The 21308-nt window shown below is 50.4% G+C and overlaps 1 protein-coding gene across 1 annotated transcript; it reads left to right on the forward strand.

The window, feature by feature from the left end:
* The first annotated feature begins 543 nt into the window (after positions 1–543).
* LOC105501896 (chromosome unknown open reading frame, human C16orf95) lies at positions 544–15061 on the forward strand. Its single transcript, XM_011928030.1, is given in 8 exon segments — positions 544–1003; positions 1006–1034; positions 2295–2346; positions 3017–3142; positions 6253–6399; positions 7212–7248; positions 11900–12086; positions 14796–15061. Coding segments are annotated over 8 exon segments (669 nt in total). The 5' UTR covers positions 544–931; the 3' UTR covers positions 14815–15061.
* Positions 15062–21308: the final 6247 nt, after the last annotated feature.

Below are 21308 nucleotides of genomic sequence, written 5' to 3' on the forward strand. Positions count from 1 at the left end.
TATTTGAGACGGAGTCTCGCTCTGTCGCCCAGGCTGGAGTGCAGTGGCCGGATCTCAGCTCACTGCAAGCTCCGCCTCCCGGGTTTACGCCATTCTCCTGCCTCAGCCTCCGGAGTAGCTGGGACTATAGGCGCCCGCCACCTCGCCCGGCTAGTTTTTTTTTTTTTTGTATTTTTGAGTAGAGACGGGGTTTCACCGGGTTAGCCAGGATGGTCTCGATCTCCTGACCTCGTGATCCGCCCGTCTCGGCCTCCCAAAGTGCTGGGATTACAGGCTTGAGCCACCGCGCCCGGCCTGTTGTTTTTTTTTTTTTAATAAAAAAACCTATTTCTCTACAAGTCACGATTCGAGCCCCACCTGAGGACGCAGCGATCCAGCGCCAACTCCTTTATCTATAAAGGAATGCCTTTACCATAAGCGCCTATGCAAGACGCAGGGCCCCGCGCGGGCTGCTCCCACCTCTTTCTCTCCTTGCAGGGGACCGAGGCCCTGGCTGGTGCGGCCGGTGGCCCCTCCGGCCCATCAGTCGGAAATGATGAGTGGCTCCAGCGGCCGGGGTCTGCAGAACCTACCCCAGCGTGAACAGCAGCCCTACACAGCCCCGCTCTGACCCGCTGACCCCGCGTCTCTGCGCGAGGGACCAATCAGCCGCCAGCTAAGTTCACATACCTAGAAGGCCATTTTTGATTGGCTGGGCGCGGGCCAGTCAGCGGGACTAGCGGGCGCGCGGGGACTGTTGGGCTCCTCAGAGGGTTTGATGTTGAAGTTTGGGTAGCGCTCGGGCTGGGTTCCGGCTGGTACAGGAGGGAAAGGCGGGAGCCGGGGCGTCAGGGCCTGCGGACGATGTGTGTGTGAAAGGGCGCGTCAGCCATAAGAAGCCATACGCGTGCGAGCCGGTCCCCACTGCCCCCGCGGCGTTGTCACCATCATCATGAGGCCACTGGAGCGGCCTCGGGCGCTGCTGACGGGGATCCGGGCGCGGGGTGCGTCGGGCTCTGCAGGTTGACACACCCAGCGCGCAGGAAGGCAGGCAAGTGCGTCCTGAATCCTGCCCGCGGGCACCCGACACCGCGTCTGTGAGTTCCGGGCCCGGCATTGCTGCATTACCTGTACGTAGGCAGAACTCTTGACCGCCACCCACAGGAACCTCACTTACATTGGCATAAGCACAGAAACGCAACTGGTGGTTCCACATAACTGAAAATATCAGAAGTAGGCCTTCAGGCATGGATGTGTCCAGGTACGCACTGACCATGGTCCTGGAAGGTTTCTCTCCATTTCTCAGCTTCCTTCCTTTTTGCTGGCTTCCCTTATGGAGGCAAGATGATCATCGGGACCTCCTGAGGTTTACATGTTATCAGATTATCAACCTCAACAGAAAGGAGTTTCTTTTTTCCCCAGCCTGGAAGGCTGGGCAGTGGTGAGTTGGGCCCACCTGAACTACCTGAGATGGGTATGGACCCCCTCCCCTCCCAGGAATATAGCAGTGCTGTCTTTACCAGAAGGGCCTTGGATGGTGTGGAGGGCAGTGCCTCTATCTTCTGTTTTCAAGCATTAGCTGGGAGAGTTGATGCTTGAATCTATTACTCTAACAAAAAACAGCACTAATAACAACGGTTATTATGACAATGAAACCTGAAAACACTTGTATCACTGTTACGGTTTCCACACTACAAAGCACTTTGACCCACCGCTGTCAGGGAAGCAGGGCTTTGCACCCACTGGAGACGCTTTATCGGTCAACGTTCAAGCAGTTTATTGTGGGGTGGAACAGGGAAGAGTAACACGGGCTGTGTAACCCCAAATGCTTTGTCATCCCAGAGACAAAGCGCCTGGGTTTTTATAGTGGAAGGAGGTTCGTTAATGGACAGTTTGACGATGTTTTCCTTCAGTATTTCAGGAAGTTGGGGGTGTCTGACAAACCATCATAGGTGATGTGATTGGCAGCTCCATGTCTAGGAAAGTTCTCACCAGGTTGGAATGCTCCCGTCTTTTCTGATGGTCCAAGCACAAGTTTAGCTGGAGTCAGCCTGAAGTTGGTTGGCTTGGGAATGTAAGATTCCACGACAGCCAGCCCCCAGGAACCCCTAGATATTAACGTGTGAGCAAGCATACACCTGCTTCTGATATCACCCTCTCACTCTTCTTGGGCTCAGAGGATCCTCCCCTGTCCCCGCCACCCCTGGGCTTTATTGTTAAGAGTCAGTTCTGAGAAGGCAGGCCCAGGCCTATGCCCTAGCATCCCTGCCCCCTAGTTTACACAAACCCTAAGCTTTTCTGTTCTTCTTTTCTAGGAATAGCACATTTCAAACCTACAAGAAAGAAGTGTGCCTCCCAGGTCATTCGGTAAGGAAAGCAAATCCTCAGCCACTTGGCCCTGACCCCAACATGCCCCTGTGGGGTGAGGAGAGCAGAGAATGTGGGTCCAGAAGCTGCATCCCGTGAGAGAAGGCTCCAAACACAAAAGTGTGGTTGCGGGAGCTATCCCTGGGCCTCCAGAACACCTGCCAGGCCGTCAACACCTCAGAGTTCAGGAGGCCACCTAATGTACCTGCTCTGGGCATCAGCTTCTCCGTCTGCCCCTGGAGGTGATGGCAGCCCCTTTCCTGCCTGAGGGTGTTGCAAAGGTCACATGGGATGGATGTGGAAGCTTTTGCAGACCAGAGTGAGACAGATGGCCATAAAGGCAGTACTCATGTGCCCATAAGCTCTAAAGCTGCTTGTACATCCCCATTTTCAGAGGGGACCACGAGACTTGCTCACTGTAGCATGGCAGTAAGTGGCCGAGAATCCCAGCGCACCTGGTTTGCAAGCTCTGGCAGATCCCCCTCCAAATGACCTTGGAGGCCTCAGGGCAAGCCACGGTAGCCTGCCTCTTTCCAAGCTACAGTAGGAGCCAGGGACCCTGCCCCCGGACACCATCTTCCTGAGCACGTATTTACTGTGCCTGAGAGCCTCCTGTATCCCTGCAAATGCAGCATCAAACTCAGTTCTGTCGTTTCTGGATCTTACTCAGATGGACCCTGGCCCCTGGGCCATCTGCTGTGAGTGCCAGACCAGATTCGGGGGCCGCCTACCTGTGCCCAGGGTGGAAGCAGCACTGCCTTATGGGGTCCCTCTGTCCCTGAGACCCCGAAAGCAGGTAGGTGACTTGAACCAGGAGGTCTTCACCTAGGGTCCAGGGTGAATGTCAGGGGACCGGTCACCCCTCAGAATTAGAAGTATTATATGAATGGATATTTTAACATTTCAGGGAGACAGTTTGAGATTATTTATTTATTTTCATGTCAGATGGGTAATGTGCTGACATCGTAGCAAGGCCTGAGGGAGGCACACGTCACACATGTGCCTGAGTGCCCAATTATCAGACTTATGAACTATAAAAGGATCTGTGATGTTTAAATAGTTTTTTCTAAAAACTAGACTTTTAGAGGTTTGATTGGCATATGATAAACTGCACGTGTGGAAAATGTACCATGTGGTCAGTCTTGCCATAGGTATTCCCCTCTGAACCCACCACCACCGTCAAGATAATGAGCATATACACAACCCTTAACCATGTCTGTGGGCTCCTTTGTAACTGTACCCAACATTCTGTACCCTGCCATCCCCAGGCAAACACTGACCTGCTTTCTGTCACTGTAGGTTAATTTGCATTTCTGAGAATTTTATATAAATGAGGTCATAGACTGTGTACTCTTTCGTCTGGCTTCTTTCACTTAGCATAATTATTTTGAGATTCTTCTATGTAATCATGGGCATCAATAGTCATTCTTTTTATTATTGAGTAATGCTGCATTATATGAATAGACCACAGTTTATTCATTCACCCAGAAGGACATGTGGGTTGTTTCTACTTCTTATGTGTTACACACAAAGCTGCTATGAACATTTGTGTATAAGGCTTTGTATGCACATATGCCTTCATTCTTCTTGGGTAAATACCAAGGAGTGGAATTCCTGAATCATATGGTAGGTGTATACTTAACTTTAAAAAAGAAGTCTGTTGACTGTTTGCCACCATTTTACATTTCTACCAGCAGTATCTACAGTTCCAATTCCTCCACATTGTCACCAACACTTGGTTTGGCTGATCTTTTTAATTTGAGCCGTCTTAATAGGTGTCTATCTCATTATAGTTTTAATTTGTATACCCGTCATAATTGGTGATGTCAAGGATCTCTTCATGTGCTTTTGACATCTGATGTCTTACTCGATGAAGCATCTGTTTAATTGTTTTGCCCCTTTATAAGAATTGCTTTTTTAAATTACTGAGTTTTGATAGTTATTTATATATTCTAGATACAACATATTGATCTGAGATTCAGTTTTTATCTTTCCATGTCTTTGGCCTGTCTTTTTTTTTTCTTTTCTGAGACTGGGTCTCACTCTGTTGCCCAGAATGGAGTGCACAATCTTGGCTCACTACAAACTTGAACTCCCCAGCTCAAGCAATCCTCCCGCCTCAGCCCTTCAAGTAACTGGGACCACAGGTGTGCACCACCATACAAGGCTAATTTTGTTTATTTTTTATGGAGATGAGGTCTCACTTTGTTGCCCTGGCTGGTCTCAAACTCCTGGGCTCAAGTGATCCACCTGTGTCAGCCTCCCAGTGTGCTGGGATCAGGGTGCAAGCCACCACGCCTGACCTGGCTTGTCTTTTTATTCTCTTATCAGTATCTTTCAGAGAGAGAAGTTTTACCTTTTGGTAAAACTTCAATTCCATGTTTTCTGGATCTTGCCTAGGTGTGCCTATCCCCAGCACAGCAGTGGATCATGCTTCAGGTGTCGTAGCTAACAGATCTTTGCTGAGCCAGAGGTCAGAAAAGGTTTTTTCTTATGTTTTCTTTTAGAAGTTTTATAATTTTATGTTTATTTCTGTGATCCGTTTTGAGTTAATTTTTGTATATAGTGTGAGGTATGGATTGAATTTTTTTTTTTTTGGAGATGGAGCCTTGCTGTTTCGCCCAGGCTGGAGTGCAGGGGCATGATCTTGGTCATTCTTTTTATTACTGAGTAACGCTGCATTATATGAATAGATCACAGTTTATTCACTCACCCAGAAGGACATTTAGGTTGTTTCTACTTCTACCTCCACCTCCCAGATTCAAGCGATTCTTCTGCCTCAGCCTCCCAAGTAGCTGGGACTACAAGCACACACCACCACGCCTGGCTAATTTTTTGTATTTTTAGTAGAGACAGGGTTTCACCATGTTGGCCAGGCTGATCTTGAATTCATGATCTCAGGTGATCCGCCCACCCCAGCCTCCCAAAGTGCTGGGATTACAGGCATGAGCCACTGTGCCCAGCCTTGAATTGGGTTTGTTTGCATATGATAGTCTAATTTTTCTAGCACCATCTATCGTAAGGGCTGTATTTTCTCTACTGACCCGCCTTTATACCTTTGTCAAAGATTAGTTGTTGCTGTAGTTTAGGTGTCTGTCCCCTTAAACCTCATGATAAAATGTGATCTCCAGTGTTGCAGCTAGGGATCCCCAGTGTTGGAGGTATTTGGGTCATGGGGGCAGGTCCCTCCTGGATGGATTGGTGCTGTCCTTATGGTAGTGACTCAGTTCTCTCTCTACTAGTTCCCAAGAGAGCTGGTTGTTAAAAAGAGCCTGGCATTCTTCCCAAGGCTGCCTATACCCTATTGCCCGTTGTCTGTCATTTATTGTCTCTTACGGAAAGACATTCAGGCTGTCCACTCACTCCTGATAATGGTGCAGCGAATATTTCTGTGCATAGTAACTTTGCAGATGTGAAAGCATCCTCATAGGAAACATTCCTGCAAGTGGAATTGCCGCATCAAAGGCTGTCTATTTTAGAACCTGATAGACTTTGTTGAGATGCCAGCAGAGCCCTCTTCATAGCTGAGAGCGCCGAGGCACAGGGATGCTAAGTGTCGTGCCCAAGGGCCCCAGCTGGAGACCACCAGGCCAGGACAGAGCCAGGTCTCCCAATACCAACCTGCGTGCTCTGCCAGGGCACAGGTGCAGATGGGGGTAGGGAAGCCAGGTGAGCCACGGAGGCCCCGTGTCTCCCAACAGTGGGCATGTTGTGGACGGTAGACCACAGTCCCTCATCTGGAGTGGTTGGTTGGGTGTGCTTGTGAGTGGGAACAGCTCTCCAGGGCCTGCCCTGATACTAAGACCGAGCCAGGAGTCTTCTGGGGAATGGCTCCATCAGGGAGTCGCTGGGGGCAGGAGTGGCTCCATCCCTTTCTCAATCTTCTCCTCCTATCCTCTCTGTTAGAGTCAAAAGATGGTTCAGTTTTATATCCCCCAAACCACCAAGATGTGCCCCTGCCTATGCCATCGCTTTGGGGGCCGCCTCCCGATGCCTAGGGACCAGGCAGTGATGCCCTACTGGGTGCCCCAGGCTCTGAGGTCTCAGCAGCAGGTAAGGAGGAGGCGCACACTGCAGTGAGGACTGAAGAGTGAGGTGGGGGCCGGGAAAAGGGGAGATGGGAGGAAGAAGGGGAAGAGGGGTACCTGGGCTCTGCTCCCACAGAGGCCTCTGCTGGTGTCCAGAGAAGATTCCCTGGCAGTTGTGGCCATGGGCTTGGGAGCACAGAGGGCAGATGTGGGTCAGGGAGGCCGGCTCAGTCTCCCAGTTGGCACTGGAAGGGCGGGGCCACGCTGCTCTCTGCAGAGGCGTGATTGTTCTGGCCCTCACTGCTGCTGCTGCTGCTTTCCTGCCTCTCTTCCTCCCACTCTGCATTCTCCTCGACCTCTCTCACCTCCCTGCCAACTCCTTCTCACACCACCTCCCTTCCCTGGCCCGGCCCCTCCTCTGACTCTCTCTTCTGACCCTGGCTGCATAGAGGGAGGTGAGAAGGAGGGTGCCCAGGATGGACCACCACCAGATGGCCTGTCCTCTCTGCTCTTGCTGGCTGTCTGCACGGCGCTAGTCTGGGCAGCGGCAGCAGGCCTCTTCCTAGCCCCCGGGCCTCTCACTCCCCTGCTTTCTCCGTGTCCTGGGTGGTAGACAAGAGCTTCCTTCCTTCCCCCTGACTTCCAGTTGCTGGTTTTCCATCATTGGGTGGCAGGCTGTCCTCAGAGAAAAGAGCCCGCAGGCCTCATAAGGAGGAGCCCAGGGCTTTTATCTTGAGGCAGCCAGCACCCCTCCTGGAGGTTTGGAGTCCCAATCACCAGGCTCTCCCCCTTGGAGGGTCACCAGGCTGACTGCTTGCCTCCATTCTTGTCTTTTAGATGGTCAGGAGGCAGGAGAGTTTGAAAGGCATCCAAGGTAACTCCAGTGTGCGTGCGTCTCATGTCATCCCCCTCCCCAGAAAGGTGGGGTTCGTGAGCATCATGGTGTGTGTGTGGGGGAACCTCTCATCCCCAGACACCTGCCCACAGTGTAACAGTGACATGCACATGGCTTCCCCTCCCCTGCTCAACAGCCATCCCTGGTCACCCACTACCTTCCCCCAGGGAGCCCAGAGAAACCTCTGCTCTACAGGCAGACCCTACCCATCTGCCAGCAGCGGCTCTCCGGATGAAGCCAACTCCCAGGCTGGGCTTAGATGAGACCTAAAGTGGTTTTATCAAGCTCTAATCTTCTATAATTTATGACCTAGTATGTGTGTGTATATATATTTATGACGTAGTACATATTCCTATATATATCCTATTATATACTCATACATTCATAGATTCATGGCACATTGTATATTCAAAGCACAAAACTTGCGTGTCTATTCATTACATGGTATGCTCATACATTCACACATTTGTGACCTGGTGTATATACATTCACATGTTCATGATAGTCATAGTGTATACTCACATTCATGTATTCACAATACAATATGTATTCATATGAGGGGCCTTGAAAAAGTTTATGGGAAATGCATAGAATATACCAGGTGCAGTGGCTCACGCCTGTAATCCCAGCACTTTGGGAGGCTGAGGAGACTGAATTGCCTGAGTTCAGGAGTTTGAGACCAGCCTGGGCAACATAGTGAAACCTTATCTCTACTAAAATACAAAAAGTTAGCTGGGCGTGGTGGCACATGTCTGTAGTCCCAGCTACTTGGGAGGCTGAGGCATGAGAATTGCTTGAACCCGGGAGGCAGAGGTTGCAGTGAGCTGAGATCACACCATTGCACTCCAGCCTGGGCAACAGAGTAAGACTCTGTCTCCAAAAAAAAAAAAAAAGAAAAAAAGAAAAGAAAAAGAAAATGCATATAATAAAAAAAGCAATGAAACAATGTATGGATTTCAATTTTCTTTGCACCAAACTAAACTCATATGAACTTATTATAACATACCTGAACAGGATCTAGTTTGAGGTGCTGAGAAGGAGAAGACATCAGTTTAAAAAGAGTCCCTGTCAGAGCGACATGAATTCTGCTAAAATTGAAGCCAGAACAAACATCATCTTTACGGTGAAGTTTGGGTGGAACAATGGTAAAGTCATTGATACTTTATGACAAGTTTATGGTGACAATGCACCACAGAACAGCAGTTTCCAGATGAGTGACTCATGTAAGAAGGGATGAGGTGATGTTGAAGGTGCAGCCTGCAGCGCCAGCCCATCCACATCAGTTTGTGAGAAAAAACATTCATCTTGTTCATGCCCCAAATAAAGAGGACTGAGGATTACCAGCAGAAACACTAGCCAACATCACAGACATCTCAACTGGCTCAGCTTACACAGTTCTGACTGCAGAATCAAAGTTGAGCAAAGCTTCCACGCTGAGGGCACCAAACCCATTGTGTTCAGATCAGCTGCAGACAAGAACAGAGCTTTCAGTGGACATTTTAAAGAAGTGGGATCAAGATCCTAAAACATTTCTTTGAAGAATTGTAGCAGGAGATGAAACAGGGCTTCACCAGTACCATCCTGAAGACAAAGCACAACCAAAGCAATGGCTGTCGAGGGCTGAACATGGTCTCATCATGGTAAGAGTGGATGGGACAAGAGTAAAGGTCATGGCAACAGTTTTTTGGGATGCTCAAGGCATTTTGCTGGTTGACTTTCTGGAGGACCAAAGAATGATAACATCTGCTTATTGACTGATTGATTGACTGAGATGTAGTCTCGCTCTGTCACCCAGGCTAGAGTGCAGTGGCACAATCTGGGCTCACCACAACTTCTGCCTCCTGGGTTCAAGTGATTCTCCTTCCTCAGCCTCCCGCGTAGCTGGGATTACAGGCATGCACCACCACCCCTGGCTAATTTTTGTATTTTTAGTAGAGACGGGGTTTCACCATGTTGGTCAGGCTGGTCTCGAACTCCTGACCTCAGGTAATCCACCCACCTTGGCCTCCCAAAGTGCTGGGGTTACAGGCATGAACCACCGGCCAACATCTGCTTATTATGGGAGTGTTTTGAGGAAGTTAGCCAAAGCTCTAGCAGAAAAACACTCTGGAAAGCTCCACCAGCATCCCTCTCTACCACAGCAAGGCTCCCGCTCATTCCTCTTGTCAAACGAGGGCAACTTTGTGAGAGTTTTGACGGGAAATTATTAGGCATCCACCTTACAGCCAAATTACAGTCCTGATTTGGCTCTTTCTGTCTTCTTTGTTTTCTAATCTTAAAAAATCTTTAAAGGGCACCCATTTTCTTCAGTTAATAATGTAATAAAAGACTGTATTGATGTGTTTAAATTCCCAGGACCCTCAGCTCTTTCAAGATGGACTAAACGGCTGGTGTCATCACGGACAAAAGTGTCTTGACCTTGTGGAGCTTATGTTGAGAAACAAACTTGATATTTTTTATTTTTTTATTTTTATTTTGTTTTGGGATAGAGTATCATTCTGTCATCCAGGCTGGAGTGCAATGGCGTGATCTCGGCTCACTGCAACCTCCACCTCCTGGGTTCGAGCGATTCTCCTGCCTCAGCCTCCTGAGTAGCTGGGACTATAGGAGCGTACCACCACACTCAGCTGATTTTTGTATTTTTGTTAGAGATGGGGTTTCACCGTCTGCCAGGCTGGTCTTGAACTCCTGACCTCAGGTGATCCACCTGCCTTAGCCTTCCAAAGTGCTGGGATAACAGGCTTGAGCCACTGTGCCTGGCCTATTTTTATTTTTATTTATTTATTTATTTTTTTTGAGACGGAGTCTCGCTCTGTCGCCCAGGCTGGAGTGCAGTGGCCGGATCTCGGCTCACTGCAAGCTCCGCCTCCTGGGTTTACGCCATTCTCCTGCCTCAGCCTCCCAAGTAGCTGGGACTACAGGCGCCCGCCACCTTGCCCGGCTAGTTTTTTTGCATTTTTTTAGTAGAGACGGGGTTTCACCATGTTAGCCAGGATGGTCTCGATCTCCTGACCTCGTGATCCACCCGTCTTGGCCTCCCAAAGTGCTGGGATTACAGGCTTGAGCCACCGCGCCCGGCCTCATTTTTATTTTTTAATTCCATCTTCTACAAACTTTTTGCAGTCCCCTTATGTATTCGTAGTTAAGTATATTTATGTATTTGTGTGTCTGTGACCTGATGTGTAGATTGATCTGTCTGTGACCTGGCACATATGTGTATTTCTGCTCTCATGACATAGTATATGGGGAGATCAGGACCTCCACCCCCACCATGACTTTCTTTGTCTCTAAAAGGAGTGGGCTGGACTTGATCTTGAAGGTGTTTCCCGATGCGAAGGGCTGTCGTGTCTGTGTTTTCTGGGCTGGCATCACGTCCTTCCCTTGGTGCGCCGACTCTTTGCAGTGGGTTTGCTTTGGTGGAATGTGTGAATGAGTAAATCTATGAATGGGGTTGGGGTCCCTGGAAAAGGTGAGTGATTTGAATGGGACCCCCAGAGGCAGGGGTCGGGGAATGCTTGGGAAACAAATAATCACCAACGAACCGCTCACCTCTTATGGCTCTTCGAACCGTATAATCACACATTTTTGGGTTTATTTTTATTAAATATTTTTGGCTTTGAAAACTTTGCATCTTTTAAGAAAAGCTAAAAGCGTAGTTGACATGCATCATCTGGTATCTGATACTTAAAATAAAAACAGCATTAATTTTTACTCCAATCATTGCTCTGCAGTTTAAGTGACTTATATAAGTAATGTTTCAAGCCTCAAACCCATTCACGCCAGAAGATTTCCCAGCAGAATTAAGAGAGCAGGTCTCATTGCTGCCAAGAGAATTATGATCGTTCTCCCCTTTGGCCTCAAGTAGGGAGTGATTTAAAACTGTGAGACATTTTCTTTGGCCTCAAATCTGACTGATTTCCATTTTAACAAGAAAGTTCACATTTCTGATCTTACATTTTTTTCTTGTAAAGACAGACTTAGATGCTCTTCTCCTCTATGTTTTTGTGCCATAATTTTTCATAAGGAAAGTGTATTTATGATATTTACATTAATATAATTAGTATATATTTTATATTAGTAGCATATGAACAGTGTAATAAAAACTGAAAACAAACTCTAGTATCCGGAGGGTCACGTGCTGACCAGACCCCGTGTGGAAAGTGCTGAAGAGCGTCAAGGAAATGGAAATGCCGGAATTCCGTCTGTGCTTGTGGCTTTCCTTAAAATTTTATTATGGAAAATTTCAAATACTCCCCGAAGTGGAGATTGGCTTAAATCAGCCCCACGTGCCCGTCACTCGGCTCCAGTCATTATCCATTGTGGTTCCTCTGATCTTCACCACCCACTCCTGCTCCAAAAAAGATGCTTTGGAAGCAAGTCCTAGTTAGACTTCTAAAAGAGAAAGCCTCTTGAAAAACAGCCCCAAGGCCGGTGTTACCCAGGAAATCATAAACCTGCAAGATGGCCTTTATCTCGTGAGCTCCGGATCAGTGTCCCCACCCCGGGGCTGTGGCTGGGCCCTGGAAGTCCCCATTTCCCAGAGGCTCTGGGGCTGGTGTTGCAGCCTCCTTGTGGCTCACAGAGTCCTGGGGAACACGCCCTGTCCTCATCCCACCTTTTCTGTGCCTAGCACCCCCGCTGGATGCATGCTCCTGGCACAACTGCTGGCGGATCTGCGGTGACGCGCGCCTGCTGCCCAAGTGCCAGCAGCTCCGGGCCCCCGACCAGGACGAGCTACCCGCTCCCGCAGTGTGTCTGCTGCGCCTTGCCCTCCTGACCCTCCTCCGGGCCATCTCGAGGGTCACTGTGGCCATTCGGTGAGCAGGTGGGGAATGGGGGACAGCGGGTGGCCCTGGCATGGTGATGTCCACCTGAGGGATGCTTGGTGACCATGGGAGAGCTGGGGGCCAGGGGTTAACTTGACAGGCGGCCGAGGCGGGGCGCTGTGAGTGTGTCCTGTGGCGCTCTGCACAGTGCAGGCTCTGCCGCGCCTCACCTAGAGATGCCAGGGCAGCCTGGGGGCGGCGGGGGCCTCGTGGGGCACTTCCACCCCTTCTCTGTTCCCAAGTTCTAAAATGGCCCTACTCCCAGAAGGACACGGGTCCCAGTTTCCATACATTTCCATTGTTATGTTGGGGTTGATGGTACATCTTAACAGCCACTCGCCCTCCAGCCTCCAAGCCCTGAGCACCCCCTCAGGTATGGGGACCTCCTGCCTGTACCCAGCTTGAACCCCAGCCCCCAGGCTCCATACTAGAAAGCCCCTTTCCCTGGTCTCTGGTCCCTACCCTCACCCAGGCTTCGAGTTTTGCCCCTGGCACTCTTGCTACTCACAGCCATGGCTTTCTGCTGGGATCCCTCCCCCAGGAAGCCTCCAGGGCCACTCCCCAGGCCACAGCAGGGCTTCCTCCTCCCCATTTACTCTCGGCCTAGGCAGTGGCTCCTCCACAAAGCCTCCCTTCCCCTCCTCCTTCCCATCATTGCCCAGTGCAGCTCCTTCCTGCCTGGAGGCCTGCATCACACTGCATGGACGAGGAGACCTGTGAACAAACGTGCACACACAATCGAATTTACATGCATTTACTTGTTTGCTCCTTGTCTCCTCCACGCAATTGGAAGAGGAAGATTCAAAATGTGTAGTGTCTGCAGATAGCTGCCAGGTGTCCTGCCCTATTTTCTAGTTGTTCACAGCAGGAGCTTAGCCCGGTCTTGGTTACTCTGCCACGGCTGGGAGTGGGAGTCCCTCCCCTGTTTTTTGGGTTATCCGTTCTCGTAGAGTTGGACATTACCTCCCGCTCCCTGGGCAGTCACAGTCGAGGCTGTGATGTGCATCAGGTACGGGTCCCTTGTGGGCCTGGGCGCCAGCCTTTCCAGGCCATGCATGGGGAAGGGGGCTGGGAGCGGGTACAGTGAGCTCTGCGTGGTCTCCGAGCATGAGCAGTACCTGGGCAACAGTGAGGGCTTTCCTTCTTTGTCATTTTCCTTGCGGATTTATCTTTCTTTTTATGTTTGGCAACTTGATCACATTTTGTTTGACTTCTTTGTCAAACACTGGGAGGAGCAAAGAAGAACACTTGGCCTTCAGGATGGGCGAGGCCGGGTGCTGTAGCCCACACCTGCATCCCAGCCTTAAAGGATGGGCAAGGTGTGGTGGCCTACACCTGGATCCCAGCACTTTGGGAGGCTAAAGTGGGAGGATCACTTGAGCCCAGGAGTTCAAGACAAGCTTGGGCAACATAGCAAGACCCCATCTCCATACAAAATTTAAAAATTAGCTGGGTGTAATGCTGTGGTCCCAGCTACTTGGGAGAATGAGGTGGGAAGATTGCTTGAGCCCAAGGTGGGAGGATCAGTTGAGCCCAGAAGCTCAAGACCAGCTTGGGCAATATAGCAAGACCCCATCTCCATACAAAATAAAAAAATTAGCTGAGTGTGGTGCTGTGGTCCCAGCTACTTGGGAGAATGAGGTGGAAAGATTGCTTGAGCCCAGGAGTTTGCAGTTGCAGTGAGCTGATTGTGTCAGTACACTCCAGCCTGGGCAACAGAGCAAGATCTTATCTCTAAAAGAAATTTAAGAAACAATTTTAAAGGATCAATGTTAAGTGGATGGTCAGGGGACCCAAAAGGGAATTGCTGAACCCTGGCCTCAAGCTCAAATAACCTGGTAAGATGGAAGGAACGGAAGGAAGGAGAGGGGAAGAAAAAGAGAAAGATGCCCGGGCTTCATCTAGAGATTTGGAGTAACTGTTCTGGGGAGGGCCTCGGCATGCTTTTGTTTTGAAGCTCCCCAGAAGTGCAGTCCAGGTGGAGACCCACCTGCATGTCGGTGCAGCTTCCTGTTTTTCCAGCCCCCGAATCCTGGCACTTGGAGACTCCCATCTTTTCTTGTCCTTATCAACAGCTTGTCTAGAAAGACCCAGGAACCACTCACTCTGTGGTGTTGGTGGTTCGTACGCTTCCATAGCAGGTGTCCGCTTCTGAGCCAAGCTCCCAGGGCAGCGGGGCAGGCACCAACCAGCATCCCAGGGGAGGGCACAGCTTGTCCGGCTGGGATGTGTGGGTGCCCTGTGAGGTGCCGCAAGCCACACACCCAGTTTATCTCAGGAGAAGCCTCGGCTGCTGGTCTGCTGGCCTGGAGAGATGTGCTTCAGCAGCCGGGGGTGGGGGGAGAGAGTGGACTTAGGATCTCTCGGCAGGGAGCCCCCAAGAGCAGGGCGAGACCTGCCTTCATTTCACCTGTTCCCTTTACAGTTCTGCAAAGCCAGCATTATCATCCCTTTTCAGAAGGAGTGGGCACTCAGAGGGTGGAATGCCTTGCCCCGGTCCCACAGCTGGAAAGTGATGTGGCCAGGACTGCACCCCACCCCTCATCCCTGCACCGCTTCCCTGCCTGGGATTCCTCCAGCCCTGTGCACTGTGGGGTGCCTCTGCCTTCCACTCCTGGAGGTTCCCCAAGGGCATGCTGAGGGCAGCTGGTCTCAGCCTGGGGCCGGGTCCTCGTAACTGTCTCTCTCTTTGCTTTCCAGCCAGTTTTTTGGCATTTGAAGTTGGAATCTTCAGCTACTGTCAAGAATATCACAAAAATATGTCACAATCAAGATCTTTAACGAGAGTCCTCCAATCAGGAGGCGTCTGTGACAGCCGCTGTTTTCTCATAGAACAGAATCCACACCCAGGATTCAACCCAAATTATTTCTCATCAGGTGATTCTTGATTGTAGCGAAGTTCATATGAATGTGGGTGAGATTCTGTTATGAATGTGGTCAATAAATGTTATTCGTGAAACTCTAAACTGGCCACCTCTTAAATGATATCCTCTGATTTCCCTTCATTAAGGGGGGACTTGTCCCCATCTCCGTGTCCCTGGGGGAGGGCAGCCATTTCCGAGTGTCTCTTCGGAGACAGCAGATCCGCTGGACAAGGGTCCGCAAATGGTTTCAGCACCTGTGTCAGGTGGGCCTCACTTTAAGTAGCAGAACATTGTATATGTGAGTTGAATTTTAAAATCTGAGATCTCTTTTACATGTCAGAAAATTCACTCTTTTAGAGTATACAATTCAGCGGTTTTTAATATATTTACAGTGTTGTGCAACCATCACCGTTCATTCTAGAACATTCACTGCAAAAAGTCCCGTACCATTAAGCAGTCACTCCTTCCCGTCTCCCCCAACCCCTGGTGACCTCTGATCTACTTTCTGTCTCTGGATTTGCCTGTTCTGGGACATTTCATCTCAATGCTGTCATCCGATGAGTGGTCTTTTATGGCTGCCTTCTTCTTTTTTTTTTTTTTTTTTTTTTTTTTGAGGCGGAGTCTCGCTCCGTCGCCCAGACCGGAGTGCAGTGGCCGGATCTCAGCTCACTGCAAGCTCCGCCTCCCGGGTTTGCGCCATTCTCCTGCCTCAGCCTCCCGAGTAGCTGGGACTACAGGCGCCCGCTACCGCGCCCGGCTAGTTTTTTTTTTTTTTTGTATTTTTTAGTAGAGACGGGGTTTCACCGTGTCAGCCAGGATGGTCTCGATCTCCTGACCTTGTGATCCGCCCGTCTTGGCCTCCCAAAGTGCTGGGATTACAGGCTTGAGCCACCGCACCCGGCCGACTGCCTTCTTTCACTTGGCATTACGCTTCATCCATGTTGAGGCGTATGTCAGTACGTCATTTCTTTTGATGGTTGAATTTTGGGTGGTTTCTGCTTTTCGGTGATTCTACTTTGTGAATAATATGGTTATGAACATTTGCATGCAAGTGTTTGTGTGGACAGAGGTTTGCATTTCTCTGGGATGTACGCCTGGGAGCAGAATTGCTGGATCATATGTTACTCCATGTTTCATGTTTTGAGGAACTGAGCAGAATTGCTGGATCATATGTTACTCCATGTTTCATGTTTTGAGGAACTGAGTGGAATTGCTGGATCATATGTTACTCTGTGTTTCATGTTTTGAGGAACTGCCCAGCTCTTGTCCACAGCAGCTGCGCCATTTTCTATGCCCACCAGCAGTGCACCAGGGTTCCCATTTCCCTGCATCCTCACGACACTTGTTTCCTCTGTGACTTTGCTCATAGCCATCCCAGCAGGTATGGAGTGGTGTCTCATTGTGGTTTCCATTTGCATTTTTCTAATGACTAATGATGTTGAACGTCTTTCCATGTGCTTATTGGATATTTGTATAACTTCTTTGGAGAAGCGTCCATTCAAATACTTTGTCTATATATAGATATATAGATACACACACACATACACACACATGTATATAGATGTGCCCCTACACACATATATGTATTTTTTAGACAGGGTCTCACTCTGTCACCCAGGCTGGAGTGCAGTGGTGCAGTCATAACTCACCAAAGCCTTGACCTCCTGGGCTCGAGGAATCCTCCTGCTTCAGCCTCTCATGTAGTTGGGAACACAGGCACATACCACCATACCCGGCTATTAAGAGTTTTTTTTTTTTAATTTTTGTGGAGACGGGGTCTCGCTTTGTTGCCTAGACTGGTCTTGAACTCCTGGGCTCAAACGATCTTCCTGCCTCTGCCTCCCACAGTGCTAGGATTACAGGCATGAGTCACCATGCCTGGCCTTTTGTCTCCATTTTAATTGAGTTGTCTATCCATCTTTTTATTATTGAGTTGTAAGTATTCTGTGTATATTCTGGATACTAGACCCATTTTCTTGATGATGTCCTTTGAAGTAGGTGTGGGTTTTAAATTTTTGTGAAACACAGTTTATTTTTTCCTAGGTTGCATGGACTTTAGGTCGTATGCTCATATCTAAGAAACCATTGCTGGATTCAAGATCACAGGGACTTGCACTTGTGTTTTCTTTTTTTTTTGAGACAGAGTCTTGCTCTGTTGCCCAGGCTGGAGTGCAGAGGTGTGATCTTGGTTCACTGCAGCCTCCACCTCTCGGGTTCAGACGATTCTCCTGCCTCAGCCTTCCAAGTAGCTGGGATTACAGGTGCCTGCCACCATGCCCGTCTACTTTTTGTATTTTTAGTAGAGACAGGGTTTCTCCATGTTGGCCAGGCTAGTCTTGAACTCCTGACCTCAAGTGATCTGCCCGCCTCGGCCTTCCAAAGTGCTGGGATTACAGGTGTGAGCCACTGGGCCTGGCCCTGTGTTTTCTTCTAAGAGTATTATTGTTCTAGCTCTTACATTTAGGTTTTTAAAATCTATTTTGAGTTTAGTTTCTGTATATGGTATGAGGTAGCTGTCCAGTTTCATTCTTTTGCTTGTGGATATCCAGTTGTCCTGCATAACACCATGAAATGATAAAATTATAGAAATGGAGAGCAGATTAGTGGTTTCTGGGAGCTCAGGAAGGGTCTGGGTCTGGTGGGAAGGAAGGGCCTGTGGTTATAGAGGGGCAGCATGAGCCCTTCTTGTGTCTGGAAACACATCAGTGGCAGTATTCTGGTTGCAGTATTGTACTGTGGTTTTGCCATGTGTTACCAATTGGGGCAAACTGAATAAAGGATAACATGAGGTTTCCCTGTATTATCTCTCTCTTTTTTTTTTGAGACCGGGTCTCACTCTGTCGCCCAGGCTGGAGTGCAGTGGCACCATCTTGCCTCACTGCAACCTCCGTTCCTTGGGCTCAAGCAATCCTCCTGCCTTAGCCTCCTGAGTAACTGGGATTACAGGCTCGCACCACCATGCCTGGCTAATATTTGTATTTTTAGTATATTTGTATTTTTAGCCTCCTGAGTAACTGGGATTACAGTTGTGAGCCACCACTCCTGGCCTGTCTGTATTATTTGTTATATGTGTATATGAGTCTATAATTATCTCAAAATGAGAAGTTTAATTGTAGAAGCAACACAATTCACTGTGAAAGACTTTAAGGATACAGAAAGCTACAAAGAAGAAAATAGAAACCACTCAGTTCCTCCCCGTGAGCAGATCTCTGTTATTACTGCCTGGGCAGGAAGGAAAGGACACATTCCTCTCGGGGTGACCAAAGGGAGGACCTAAAGGTGACAGACAGGCTTGGACAGTAGTTCGCACCTGTAATCCCAGCTACTCAGGAGCTGGGGAAGATTACTTGAGGCTGGGAGTTCGAGACCAGACTGGGCAACATAGCGAGAGTGTGTTTCTACAAAAAATACAAAAATTAGCCAGGCGTAGTGGTGCATGCCTGTAGTCCCAACTACTTGGGAGGCTGAGGCGGGAAGATCTCTTGAGCCCAGGACTTTAAGGCTACAATGAGCTGTGATCATACCGCTGCACTCCTGCCTGGGCAACATAGCAAGACCCTGTCTCTCTAAAAAAAAGTGTCAAACAGGAACCAGACTCTGGGATGCTTGAACTGGGGGGGTCCACTTTAGAGACAAGGAAGAAAGACGTGGGGGTCTGAGATATACAGAACAAAGGGCTACAGTGAGTGGGCCAGGGCCTCGGGGTATTTTGGGCACATCCATATCTCTGCAGTGGCCACCATGGAGGGCCTCTTGTCTTCCCCGGGAGAATGGAAGCTGTGTTCTCCTGGGGTACGTCTTCAGTGGCCCTAGGGCAACATTAAACATCATTTATTCAATCAGCAGATATTTATTGGCTGCCTGGCACCAGGGAGACAGCATAAGAAGACATATGCTGCCCCCAGGATGCCACTGGGCTGCGGGGGGTATTGTAATTGAGGCGAGGGTCGTTGTCGTCATGACTGAGGCACACATGAACACAGGGAGGGCCCAGGAGCGCTGTCAGTGACCTGCTAACCATTCCCACATTGCCACAAGGACCAGCAACCTCTGTCTGGGGTGTTCTTGCTGCGGGAGCCACTGCAGGGACAGGCTGGATGTACAGGAGGTGATTCCCCAGGAGCAGCCCTTGGTTGATGATGGGTGGGAGGTGTGGGTCAGCACTTCCGTCCCCTCGCCCTTCGACGGGGATGACTCTGGGCTGTGTTCCCAGCAGGACTGAGCCCCTACCACCCACAGGGGCCACCTTCTTGCCAACGTCCTTCATCCCAGCTCTCCTTCCTTGCTTCACCTCCCCACTCACTCACAGGGCTTCCTGCATCACCTCCCCCCAAAAACACTTGCACTCAATCCTTGCCTCAGGCTCTGCTTTTGGGGTGAACTCAAGATAAGACAAGGCGAGCAGACCCCATCTCAGCAGTCAGGGAGGAAGCGCCGCTGGAGCAGAGATCTGAAGACAAGTCCAGGTCACCTGGCAATGAAAGCTGATGCCAGAGTGCCAGGGCACAGGCACAGCAGGGGGGGACAGTCTGGAGGTGACAGGTGGGGGCATTCCAGCCACATAAGCCAGTTAGGGTAGCTGGGTTGTGGCATGGGCAGCCAAGAGCACTGGAGGATGAAGCGGATGGCAGACAGCTGGGGAGGCTGCCAGGGCATCACACCTGTATGGCTAAAGCCTGCACCACAGCCAGGTTGAGGGCATATTCGAGAAGGCGGTGAAGTCTTGGGCCCCCTGGCCCTGTCAGTGGCTGGGGAGGACAGGTCAAGGCAGTGGCCACAGCAGCCCGTGACCACAGGCTGCATTTTGGAGAAACTACTCCAGCTGAAGTGTGTTGGATGGAATAGAGTGGCGAGAGTGGACACGGGACGCCAGCTTGGAGGCTGCAGCAGGAAACCTGGTGGGGGACAACGGTGTCTGGACCTCGGTGGTGGTGACAGTGCTCCAGGTGCATAGGGGTATTTGGCTCTGTTGTCTACATCTGTGAGGATGTGCTCTTGGGGAGTGGTACCTGAGGCTGCACCACATGTCCTGATTAACCCAGGGACAATGTCGCTGCAGCCCACACGGGACCATGGCTTCTATAGACGGACCCCAGGCAGCCCTCCGCCTGCAGGCATTGTCTTGAAACTTGGCGTTGGGAGCCACAAGAGGGCACTGTTGAGAGACTTTCGCATAGAAGCCCCAGAAGGCCAGGGCTGGAGGGGGCTTCAGTTGCCCAGGTCAGCCCTTGGTTTGTGGGAGAGGGAGCTGTGACTTCCTGGACCTGGTGAGGCCCAGGGAGGTGAAATGTGGGGTAAAGCTGTTTAAAGGGTTTTGGAGAAGATGCTCCTGTTGTCTGCACCCCGAACTCAGGAGCCCAGAGAAACACTCTGTCCCTCCCTCCCCATCTCCCCTCCACCCAGCCACACAGCCCTCCCTTCCTCCTCCCCTGCACCCTTCCTTTTTCCTCCCCTCTGCCTCTCTTCCCCTCACTCTGCCCCAGGCCATTAACTGGGTAATGACCACACAGCCCAGCCCTGCCCAGTGGAACTTTCTGCGATGGTGGAAAAGTTGGTCTGTACCGCCACTGGCCCAGCCAGGCTGCCATGGCAGGTGGAGGCACTGCAGTCTGCCCAGCCCAGCCCAGCCCAGGTCTTGGTGGCTTCTCGGGCTGCTCCTGGCAGTGCCTGGCCCCATCTTCTGAGAGCTCTCTGGTGACCTATGTGCCAAGACTTGGGGCCTGGGAGGGGCCGTGGGGACACTGGTCCAATCGCCTCATTCACAGACGGGGACACTGAGGCCCAGAGAGGGCCATGCTCTGTCCCAAGCCACACAGAAGCTGGTAGCACATGCGAGACTTGGCCTTGGCTCTCCTGCAGCCCATCCAGGTCACCTTTCCTTCGGCGGCCTCCCAGTTCCAGGTGGTGCCTCTCCATTTGTCCACTCTGGGGAGACCCTTTCTAAGCCTCCCCGTTAGAGGAACTGCAAATGGGTTGTGCTGCCTGGACACTGTAGCAAAGACCCCTGAGGTCACCCAGGCCCTTGAGGAAGCGCCTCTGTGATCACTTAGTGATGTTTGGTCCAGGCTGGGCTGAGGCTCAGTGGTGTGAGTGTCATGAGGCTTTTGCGGCTGTCCCAGGGACTCTTGCTGTGCTTGACACACAGTAGGTGCTGCGTCAGTACTTGTTGATTTTGGATACCTGCTGTTTTCTCTGGTGGGCATTGCACTGGGGGGTCTGGGAGCCCTGGGAGCCCAGTGGGGTACTTGGAAGCTTCCTGTTTTCACTTTCGTCATTTCCAAGAGAGATAGTGCTGTTTGAGGCCCTGTTTTTTTTTTTTTTTTTTTTTTGAGACAGCGTCTTGCTCTGT

This window comes from Colobus angolensis, unplaced genomic scaffold (assembly GCF_000951035.1).
Source record: "Colobus angolensis palliatus isolate OR3802 unplaced genomic scaffold, Cang.pa_1.0 Scaffold76, whole genome shotgun sequence".
Lineage (NCBI taxonomy): Eukaryota > Metazoa > Chordata > Mammalia > Primates > Cercopithecidae > Colobus > Colobus angolensis.